A 12,099-nucleotide genomic window follows, 5' to 3' on the forward strand; every position below is an offset into this window, starting at 1 on the left:
TTTTTCTCTCATGTGTGTACTAATGCCTACGATTATTAAGTAAAAATAAAGTAATATCTAAATAAATATATATGTATATAAAATAATTAAAAATCTGGCACTAAAAGCCCTGTCACATTGAGCAAACACAGCGCCGACATCAAAACATGATCTGCCACAGTTGATCAATCTTGTTCTCAGACACCTTGTTGCCCGACAAACCTGTCACCACGCGGGAAAATCAGCACAACATAGGCGACAAGAACAATGTTGCCTCGGTGTGACAGCTTTCGGCAACAAAACCACCAGCAATTATGTTTGACGACGCGTCTTGTTTTGTGCCAAATTTTGTGCCATTAACACGACAATAGAGATAGCGTTGATGGCAGAGTTCCCCGTGAATAACGTTTTTGTTTTTGTTTTTTACAGAGCTTACGGAAATAAAGGCATCTAGAACGCTATTTAACAATAATTGGCTGGCGTGCAGATACAATAATTTTACTAATGTTTTAACTGCGTAATTCCCGAAAGCGATTGCCGACATGGTCGTAGTTACGGTCGTGAAAGTTCAGACAGTTGTTGAAACTACAACTGCCGAGAAAACTGCTCACATTAATGCTAGAGAAATAAAACATGTCTATACTTACCCGTTGATAAAATTTTAAAAGAAATATCTACAAAAGACAATTATTTAACAAATCCCAGCATGAAAACGACAGCTTCTATCATGATTGTTGATGCTTGAAATTTTAAAACAGCCGCTACCAGGCACCTGAATTGTTTCAAAAATACCCAGGACGTTTTGGGGAATGAAATTATTACATAGCAGGTAGTAAAGGCAAATAGACAGTGTTGAAAAAGATTAATTCCACTTATCCTTATGAGAGCCGATCGTGTCGGCGTCGTAGTTCTGAAACACTGTCAGGTCAGCTCAACACCGCGCAACAAAAGAAAGACATTTTCGGGTACTGCCAGTGCTAAGTCAATTTTGCGCTAATAGGAATTTGGTAAGAGATAGAACCAGACAGAACAACCTCTTATAGTGGCGTAAATCATAAACATAGCAGCTATCTCATCTTTCTCACTTAGGACTAGCTGCTTCGTCAGCGATTAAGTAATGTTTTGATAAAGTTAAGAGCGGAAAATACTCCCCTTGTCAAGTTTTCTAATTACAGGCCCTGGTTGATGTAGTCCCGTTGTTACTCCCGGCCCTTCATACGCATTAGCACTCTGTAGATTCACATTTCCTGCGACGCCACGCCGCACACGAATGGAGCTAAATAATCAATATGACAGAGTGCTCCCCGAGTCGCAGCGCGCCGTCATCGCGCTGCGACAGAGTGTTCGACTCTCTGACAATATATCAGCGAACACGGTTGACGAGAGAGCAACTTAATCCATCAACAGGAGAGAAACATGCCTTGGGCATGTTTCCCTCCTGTTGATGGATTAAGCTGTCCTACCAATTCCCCCATCTGACAGCGCCTCAGCCACACAGGGAGAGTGGTTTATGCGGGCCACATTTTGTACACCCAAATGATTGTCACTATGCCTGTATATCTTTAATGTGTTAGCATTAGTGCCCTGTTGCATGCGCTGACCTTGGACGTCGTTGGAGCACGCGTTTATAGTTTTAGATGTCGGCAGCTTCGATAGCAACTAACTGTCTCGATCAATTATGTTACAAGTTCTGTGCAAGTCCTTCAGATCAAACGGCGTGTTTCATATCAACGATCGCGCCTCACTCTGTTATGCCTTTGTGGAGCATAACGCAGACGTCCATTATTTTTCCCAACGTTATTTTTTTTTTCTAAGAACTAAGGTTAGTAACTTGTAGTTTTTACCTGACGTTTGACCTACACATCGTCGTAATGGCTATTAGCCTCCCCTTGTAACCAGAAGGCTCGCGCTAGTGACATTTTGCGCTACTCAGACAGACTCCTCCAGTCTCAGTATCAGCGATGATTCTATACCCGTTTTCACCTCAAGAACCATAGTAAAAAAAGTCCGGCTTCTCGCGGATTATTACTGATTTCCCTCTTTATGCAGAGAATTAAGATATATGTAGGTGAATTATAGATTAGACATACAATATCTTATCAAGATGTACACGTTCCAAACGCCAAAAGTATCGCTTTTTCCTCCGGCAACCAAATCTCGTGAGAACTACTTCGCGCCGCGTATGAATAATGCGCAAAACTTGCTTTTTTCTTGAGGTGAAAACGGGTATAGCGGCTTCAAAACACGTGTCATCACTGCTGCGCAATGCCCGTCTAAAAGTACTCCACGTTTCACTTTATGATGAACCGCCTCGGAGGCTACGAGGCGCCCCAGCCAATGCGGTGCTCCCGCACGCGTCGCTGCGGCCCTTCCCGAAAGTCACGTGATACTAAAGCGGCATTTCATTGGCCCCGAGAGTTCGTAACGTCCGCTGCGCTTTATCGTATACAAAGATACCGAGAATACCCAGGTTAGCGCTCGTAGTGCCATAGCCGAAAAGCCCTCCGCAGCAAGCATGTGTACATTGAGAGTTTAATAACGTGCACATAGAACACTTCGTCTACTTTCCTATAGAGGACACGAATAGCCGATCACCGGTTTCTGCGTAAAAATCGTAGAGAATAGCGATATCAAAAACGATTCCACGTAAAAGAAAAAAAAAAACGCGACCTGCGCGCATAGAATTTTTGCGTGCAAGCGTTATCTCTGTCGCGTAAATCGTATATCAGTCCGTCGATCGCGATGATTGGCTATCCGCCTGTTCCGCGGGAAAGCGGACCCATAGGCCTTGTTCATAGACAGTGCGTCTGTAGACCTTTGCAATCGCCTTCTGCGCGATGCCACCTTCGTCCTCTGGGCTGTGGAACGTTTTCTGAGCATGCGCTGTAGCTCCGTGGTGCGGCATATCGAACGCTGTGCGTGCGTCCACAGTTCAGTGACTCAGCAGTGGTAAACACTTCCATGGCCTTGTATGTTCGCGCCTCTTGCTTCGTAATGATTCCTTCATCGGCGTTCATCGCCCAATACCACAAGCTCATCGACTGCGCAGCGATAAGAATATTCTCGGGGTTACCCACGCCCCGGTTTTCTTTACTTATAGGTCACTTTAGACCTGTTTTTTCCCCTTTTCGTGGCGGACGCCATGTTAAACTTTAACGTGCTGAGTCGGGGCAATATAGCGTATCGCTTTATTTGGCGATCGGAATGCGCTAGAATTACGGGGGATCGTGCCAATTGTTCTACTCTTTTTTTTTTTTTTTTGCTCTGCTTTTTTGTTGTAGTTCTTAAACTATTAACATTAGTTTTTGTCGCCCAACACAATACGTCATGTTTCAACGCGGTATAGCGTCACACGAAAACACTAACACACTGATTTACAAACACGCCCGCATTTGCCCACTCCGGGAAGTTGACAGTACAAAATGGTGGCTCTGAAAGCTGCACAGCAACGACTTTATGTCAAACCTCTTTCTCTCTCCCTTACCCTTCTGCGCCTCCATATTTGTCCGTGTGCACCACGTGGTAGATGTTGCCGTTCTGAAAGTCCAACAAATACAACCTCTCACATTCCCGAAGTCTGTAAGTCTGTCTGCCCATCATCTTTCATTTCGAACATGCACTGTCGAATCCGACAACTCATGTAATGAATAGAGATGTCGTAAACATGGTCAAAAAAGAGTTCGACCATGTTCGACTTTTCCGAACTTTCCCAGCTCAACAAACGTGAGATAAGTTTGACCTTTATGCTTATGCGCGTATATTAAAAACGAGAAAAGTTGCGTCATTCGAATAAACTAACTAAATAATTAGAAGTTCACAGATTTGGTATTACAATGTGTAAGCATTCGTAGTTTGCCTTTATAATGAAAATAAGCTACCAGATCAATAATTGCTCTTCAAATTTTAGATGGTCTGCGTAGAAGTCGAGAAACACTGCTTGAGAAGTCGAGGTTGTCGAGCTCCGTCGAAAATACGAGGGGGTTCCGAAAGTCAACGCACGGAGATTTTGACGCCGCATTCGCACTGGCGACTCAACCGCATCCGCTAAGCGGTTGCGACCGCGGTTGTTTAACGATGCAATACAAATTCACGTGCAGTTGACGATAAAAACGAGCAGATTCGCTTCGCGGTTGCAATTCGAACGCCACTGCGAATGCAGGCTCAGAGGATGCATAATCATTCATGCGCGATGACATCCGTGCCTTTTGTTTACTAAACCGATGAAAGGTACTGGTTGCTTAGGAGAAGGAAGGCCGGCGTTTCGTCCCCACAATAAAGAGCAATACGCATCGCCGAATGCTCACTATCTGCCCAAATGGAGTGCTAACGTTTAGCACCAGACCCAAAAGTCTCAGAGCTTACCGTTAACTAATGAAAAATAAAACTATCAGCCTTTCCACTTTGATGAAGAAGGAAGACCAGCGAAGCTGTATTATGGTGGGAATGAAGTAGTTGCCGGCCGCAAGTCGACAAGGCAGAGTCGAAAGGCTGGAAAGGTCGCCGCCATTTATGAGCGACGACGACAACCAGACAACCGGCAAGCCGGTTGTCTGGTTGCCGCCGTCGCATACAGATGGCGGTAGCTGTCCACAGTTCTGTGTCATCATTTGTTTGTTCATAGACACGATCCTGGGGAAAGTAGCCCTTAACAGCTCCGCTGTAATAAAATTTCAGGCGATTTTCAGGGATGTTTGAAGATAAAATGGATGACCAACGAAGCCGCAAATATAGGGAGATAAGTGGCGTCTAGGAACGCGGCCACCATTTTCTCATTGAAATTTTACGAAAATCGTTTATAACTTGTGGATTAGAGAACGGTAAGGACTGAAAACTTGTCACCTGCTTCCAACCGCTAGCGCTAAGTATTGTCAGAGATTCAAGGTTTGGACATGCGTAGTTTATTTTTCTACAATGACAAAGATAGCGTTTTTTTTTTGTTTGTTTTTTTCTGGCTTAGAAACACCTTTGCCCTAAAAAAAGTCGGTGCGTCTACTTTCCCACACAACGCTTGGAAAGCCAATCACCGCAACTTACGGAGGCAGCTCAGCGAATGACGATGCCGAAACGTATGGTAAGACCGAAAAGCACAGTCTGAGTTGTCACATTAAGCCATTCAAAGCCTCACGCCTGCATTGCGTAATATCACAACTCAGAAAGCGTTATTTGGTCTAAACATACGTTTCGGCATCGTCATTCGCTGAACTGCCTCCGTAAGTTGCGGTGATTGGCTCACCAAGTGTTGTGCGGGAAAGTACACGCACGGGCCTTTTTTGAAGTGTAGATTAATTATTTGTATTTTCTATCGCAATGCTGGGCATTATGCTTTCAAGTTATTCGGAGAAATTAACAGAGGGCACAACCTCCGACAGACGGCCTGTCATAAACCCGGTTAGGCGATGCAAGGCACAAGCTCGTCCACTTCATTTTTTTTTTTTTTCAGGGGCTCTTTGTGACGTCAGAACGCCGAGTCCTGATCGGCTCTAATTGAACGAGACCCCAAGGCAAGCTGCCTCGATGTCTACCCTCTATCCTTCAATCAGAGGCCATTAGAGCTCGGCGTTATAACGTCACCTCACCAGAATCCACGCATAAAGAAGCAGAAGAACTTGCGCTGCGCATTAATTTCCCAAACAAAAAAAAAACAAAAAAAGAAAACTTTCTAGGATAAACATACCTCGAGGAATCCGAAATGATGGTCCTCCGCCCTCGTGTCCTCGACAATTGCACCTGTCGAAATGACATTCGAGACACGTCCAGTGATGTTCAAATCTATATACTCCAGTCTGCATTAAAGCCGACCGCAGCCGACACTACAATCCAATGGAGCCAATCAAGAAGCACCAAAAGTGCACCGTCTCGGTGATCATCGCACGCATTCGTGCGTTTATCACCGACCACATCAATCGCGCACAGGAAATGCGCGCCGCGATTGCGCGCGTTTTTTTGCTCTGCGTGATTGGCTTAGCCAAAAATAGCGAACCCTCGTACACGAACAAACGCCATGACCGTGCACTTTTGGCGCTTTCTGATCGGCTGCATCCGAATGGTAGCGTTATCTGTGGTGGAAAAGCGCAGAAAACTACAGGCAGGAAGACAACAAGACCGGGCGCGCTCTCGACTAAAGTTTATTTCAAAAGTGCACACATATATACCGGACAGGCATACTAATCGTCACGCATCTTTGCTCAGCCCCCCGTTTAAGAAACTCATTTACAGCCGTGGAAAGGGCTAAGGAAGTTTCGCTAATGCAATCCCTCCCCCTACTTTTAATCTCAAAAGCCTCGCGTAATTCCCTCGACAATTTGCTTTTATATTTGACTAGGATCTTAGCACAGAAATAGGTACGTGGAATGTACGACTGGCGTAGTTTATGAAATTCCCCTGACCTGTGGGTCGAGTGATGTGGGGCAATCTGGCAGATGCATGAATGACCGCGCGCGAGAGCACGCTGCGTTAACGAGGACGACACCGTCCAGGCACCTTGCGGTTCAGTGCAGAAGGTGCCCTTGCGCGCCATCATTCCACAACACTAAGCTCCTAGCCAAATATAAAAGCGAAGTGTCGAGGAAATTACGCGAGGCTTTTGAGATTAAAAGTAGGGGGAGTGATTGCATTAGCGAAACTTCCTTAGACCTTTCTACGGATGAATATAAGTTATTGAAATGGGGGCTGGGCAACGATGAGTGACGATTAGTATGCCTGTTGTGTATACAGGGTGTTTCACGAAAAGTGAACCCATTCGATATTGCGAAAACTACGCATCGCAACATAAAAAAGGCTTGTATCGTCTTAGTCCTGGGCCAGGGGCCTTTATAAGAAAATAATTAACGTCCGGGATAATTAGATTGTTAGGTATTTTTTGCGTAATTAACTTTTTTAATATTGTGCTTAAGGGCGTGGTTTCAATTAGAAAATTGCTCACCATCATCAAAACACACTAAATCAACAAATTGCAGAACGATAGAAGGCACACGCAGCCTTTTACAACTTTATAAAAAAACCGCACAAATTCTACGGGTTTTTTAAGTTTCGGTTGTGCAATCGAAGCGCTTCTCGGCCCTGACGGCACCGCGTCTCGTGGAGAAATAGTGCAACGAACCTCTGCTACGCTGTCCTCGCGCAAGGCAGTAGGGGCTGGTTGCACTATCTCTCCACGGGGCACGCTGCCGTCGGGGCCGAGAAAAGCTGCGATTGTATACCGAAACTTAAAAACCCGTCGAAGTTGTGCAGTTTTTCAGAAAGGCATAAGTGCCGCGTGTGCCTCCTTCTATCGTTCTGCAATTAGTTAATTTAGTGCTTTCCGATGATGCTGAGCAATTTGCTAATTAAAACCATACCCTTAAACACAATATAAACAGTTAATTACGCAAAAATACTTAACAATCTAATTATCCCGGACTTTAATCATTTTCCTAAATAGGCCCCAGGCGCAGGACCAAAACGACACAAGCCTTTTTTCGTTGCGACGCGTAGTTTTCGCAATATCGAATCTGTACACTTTTTGTGAAACACCCTGTATTTGTGTGTACTTTTCAAGCAAACTCTAGTTGAGAGTGCGCCCTGTCCTGTTGTCTTTCTGTCTGTCTGTGTATTTTTCGGCGCCTTTCCATTGTAAATAAGTGCCAACTGGCCCATACAAGTACGTTGTCTGTGGTCGGACTCAAAGGCCAGCAACCAGACTCGAGATTCTGCAAGGCAGACGATCCTCCTCACCATGGAGGAGGAGGAACCAGGCAGCGGTGAAGACGGTAGAAGGAGGAGAGGAGGAAGTGGGGGAAAAGTGGAAAGCGCAAACTGGTCGTCGGTCTTTGATGTGAAACGAAGTATGTACAACACCCTGATGTTTCAGGTTTCTCACCTCTAGTTCTGACTTTGGAGCCCCAGAGGTTCCATTCGGCGGAGCTGCCCTCTAGCGTGACCTCTCCACTCATCATGCCACCTTGGTCGTAGGAGTCGGTCTCGAGCAGGAAGCTGTTAACGAAATATATGTAGAGCACTCGAGAGATCTTTTGACAAACAGCAACTCTTCATTTATTCGCTCATTACAGTACATGATCTGGTCCCATGCGGGCGTTACAGAGGGGAGTGGGCAACTGAAGACACTAAAATAGAAACACAAGAATACATTGACTTCCACCTGAAATGGAGAGCAAATTGCGCTTTCTAGGCAGCTGGTGGTCTGCCGCTTAAAAGTCCGCCTGGTCAGTTCATCTATAAGACAAGCTGAGCCCTCTACCAACTGAGCTAATAAAGAGGCAGCCGTTAGTAGAGCAAACGGCCACCAGTCTTGAATAAAACCTCCAAAAGGGTGAGATCAGGCGTTAATGATCTCCCGCATCGGGGACTGAACTCAAAAATCACTCTATACAATATACATGAACAGGAATTCAACACAGCCAAGCGACACATACGCAAAAATAATTATTGTCAGAAGCCTTAAACAATACTAATGAGGATTGGGAGGTGGTTCCACTCTGACGATGTTCATGCCACAAAGTAGTCGTTATAGGCTGATGTATCCGACAATGAGGAATGCCAACTTCGACTGGTGGTCAAAGTGTGAAGGAATGTAAAATGGATCGTGTGTGAGCTTATTTATTTTCGGGAGGTATGATAAGTATGATACAATGTGTGGAAAAGACATACACAAGAGCATCTGCGAGTGCATCTCTTTATATAGTTCCTGAGATGGTATCACTCCCTGCGCATAGGTACCCTCAGGGCTCCCGATATTTTAGCGTGCTAATTTACCATCACAGAACGTTTAATGCGAAATGTATTTGAATTTACGAGCGTACTTATATATCTTTGCTTTATTTTCTGTGTGATGCACGCCTACTCCGACATACATTATAAGTAGGACCTACGCCGGCACACATTATAACTAGGGTTCCTTATTTTCGGACAAATTACAAAAACTCCCCAATATGCCCGCCGGTAAAATGTTCGTCAACTTGGATTTAACCGATAAATTTCCAAATGTCGATGTACCAATGCTGAAAAAGACGGTACATTTTAGTTAAATTTGTTCAGCGCACAGGTTCAATAATCCTAAAAATATGCCACCCCAGATTTATAAGCAGTAAAAGCAGGCTAAAAGCAGGCATTTTTAGCCTGCTTTCACTTCGATTCTTTGCGCATTTTTTTTATTTAAACCCTTAAATAAAGATGATGCTAGAATAAATTCCAAACAATTATTTCAAAGGAAGACATTCTTTTTATGTCTTAAATCTTTGATATCAATAGAATGTAAGCAAGAGGGAAACTACTAGTCACCCATACTGCCGCTTTTATTCGTGCCTATAAAATGTGGACGTGTTTTGTTTAATTTTGTGGTATCGTACCGGAATATGTCACCCCCTGATATTCTATTCCTACTTACGTTTTATTATAGCATTCGTGGCATGCGTGTGTTTATACAGTTGGAGGTTAGTCGTCCTCAATGGGCGTCTGGTGTCTCAGGTGTGGATAGGAAGTTTATCCAAAGCAATACAACCGCTATCCTGTTTTTTTTTTTTTTTTTTAGCGTGTATCACGCAGTAGTGATACACGTCCACACGCTTGTACAATGCTCATCCAGATCGAAACGGACAGGAATGGGAATTGAACCCATGCTCCAGCTGGTTTCTGCAGCGCTCCCTGGTTTCGCTCCTCGCGCTCCGAGCTGAGGTGCGCCAACGCAGTCGGTCACGGATGCCCCACTTATTAGGGAGTTTTCGTAGGTCATTTTCGCCGCGACGCAACACCCTCCGTAACCCTTTACGATACCCGGAACTTTACAGTCGAAAAGGAGTTTTCGTGGACCGTTTTCACCATTCCGCAACGCAATCCGCAACCCGCTACAATACCCGGGACCGCTAACCCTCCGCCACAAAGAAGCCGCTACTGCGCCTGCGCGCCAATGGCCTTGATTGCGACAGTCAATGCCATTGGCAGTTGCGACGACAAGTTCGATGGTACGTTTAAAAACCCCAGTGGAAGCTAGGATCCATCGCATTCCGAAACTAACACCGTTGAAGCTGACACTCTGACAACGCTCTTAGGCCCCGGGTTTGGCGAATCGCGGAAAGCTGACCGCAGCGAAGCTTTTGGTCTTGACTGGGCGTGGGCGTGAACGTTGCCCACACGTGCAGAGACATAATGGCGGCCAGATGCCCTGCTTGCATATAGACCCTTTTGCTGTTTACAAACATGAACTGCCTCCCGCGTCCCAAGCGACTTCCGGTCGCTCCGTCTTTGTTAGTCTGTCGAGCTTGCCTATGTCGCCAGTGCTAGAAAGCATAAACGCTACACGCACATGAAAGTTGGAGATTTAACGAGGACCCTCGGCTGGTCAATTCAACGTCTTGGTGGAGGCAAGTTCGTTTACAAGAGTATTTGAAAATATTTAACATATCTCGGTCTTCGTTTTTTTTTGGCGTTCACCTGGAGAATTGGTGGTTAAACGTTTCATCGACATTTCAAACAGCGGTGTTAGGGTGGACTTTGTTCATACTTTTTATGACCCGGAAGTTCTCTGGGACGTCAAAGACTAGAACACCTCCTGGTGGCATTTGCCATGAAAAGGGTCTATTAGCGGCGAGATGTTTTGGTGGCGCCCTCCTATGGTTCCCCCTTTGTGACGTCATTACCTTGCAAACAAGTTTGATGGTGTTTGTAAATAGCATGGTGGAAGCTTGAAATCATTGCGCTCTCAAAGGAACACTGCCAACACCGTCAAAATTAAAGTTCTTTCATTCCTCTTATTTCCGTCGATGATAAATCCTTTTCTGACGTTATAGTCAGCGTTCGGCCAATCGTGGAAGGCCGACCACAGCGACGCTTTCGGTCGCGCACGTCGCCAATAGGGAGGATTCACTGGCCATAGCTGCATGCGCGACGGCTGAGGGCGTGCTCAGGGTGAGCTTCCGCAGCTCTTTTGCAACGTGCGTTCCACACCATCAACATTGCCGGCCTTAGCAGCCTAATAATGTGAGCTCGTTCTGAGCATGCGGTCTCAACATCGCCCTCAAATAGGGCGTCTGTAGTCTGTTGCAACGTTAAATCTGCAGGAGAAACTCGGACACTATGCGCCGAGAAACTGAGGGAGAGGAGGAGATGAAAGCGCGCGGAAACGTCAGAACGCCGAGCTCTGATTGGAATGGTTAGTGGGTAGACATAAAGCTAGCTGCCTTCGTCTCTACTCCACTCGTCGTACGTTGAACGTCGACGCCCAGCACTTGGCTTTCTCATTCAAATACGTTCGACGAGTGCAAAGGAGATAGAGCCCAGCTTTTGTCTCCCCTACATTCGTCGAATGCGGTAGAACGTAGAACGCCGTCGTCCGGCGTTTGCTTTTCGAATTCGAACGCGCACGACGAGTGCAGCAGAGACGAAGGCAGCTAGCTTCAGGTCTACCTACTAATCACTCGAACCAGAGCTCCGTGGTTTGACCTCCCTTCCCGCTCTCGTCTCCTCCTCTTCCTCAGCTTCTTGCCACATTGCCCTTGAGACCCAGCTTGAATTTAGGGGAAGCGTGCTCTTGGTGTATCTACGGCTCTCTATGTGGCACGTGCTGATTCTCTCTGTCCAAAATGCGGGTGAAAACAAAGCATCGATACCCTCTAAAAAGAGCCCGTGTGTCTACTTTCCCGCACAACACTCGGAGAGCCAATCAGCGCAACTTACAGAGGAAGCTCAGCGAATGACGATGCCAAAACATATGTTTAGACCAAAAAAACGCAGCCCGAGTTGTGACACTATGCAATGCAAAACGTCGCGCTTGCATTGTTTAATGTCGCAACTCCGACTGCGTTTTTGGTCTAAACATATGTTTCGGCCTCGGCATTCGCTCAGCTGCCTCCGTAAGTTGCGGTGATTGGCTCTCCTAGTGTTGTGCGGGAAAGCATACGCACGGGCTTTTTTATTAGAGTGTACCCTGAAGATACTTTTTTTTAGATTGTTTTAGAATAAATTATCTAAATTTATTGTTCATTTGCTTGCTTTCGGTTTAGAAGTCAATTATATCGTTACTGGTGGCCTAAGAATATCAGGGCATGGCTTCGTGCATTTCACGCTTCTTGCTTCGTGATTGACTCCTTGGAGTTTTAACCGGCAATTGGAGCCCTCTCATTGGCTGCG

General features: G+C 45.7%; 1 protein-coding gene across 2 annotated transcripts in view; it reads right to left on the minus strand.

Moving 5' to 3' along the window:
- LOC8031533 (prodigiosin synthesizing transferase PigC) overlaps positions 1-12,099 on the minus strand; it is a 170,580-nt gene that overhangs the window by 120,966 nt on the left and 37,515 nt on the right. For both annotated transcript variants that reach the window (XM_040222874.3, XM_040498595.2), the window contains 3 exons: positions 7,838-7,950; positions 5,654-5,706; positions 3,464-3,516 (listed from right to left, as the gene is read on the minus strand). In XM_040222874.3, coding sequence (XP_040078808.2) covers positions 3,464-3,516; positions 5,654-5,706; positions 7,838-7,950 — 219 coding nt within the window. The remainder of the gene's footprint in view (positions 1-3,463; positions 3,517-5,653; positions 5,707-7,837; positions 7,951-12,099) is intronic.

The sequence above is a fragment of the Ixodes scapularis genome, unplaced genomic scaffold (assembly GCF_016920785.2).
Source record: "Ixodes scapularis isolate PalLabHiFi unplaced genomic scaffold, ASM1692078v2 PGA_scaffold4__175_contigs__length_147842914, whole genome shotgun sequence".
NCBI lineage: Eukaryota > Metazoa > Arthropoda > Arachnida > Ixodida > Ixodidae > Ixodes > Ixodes scapularis.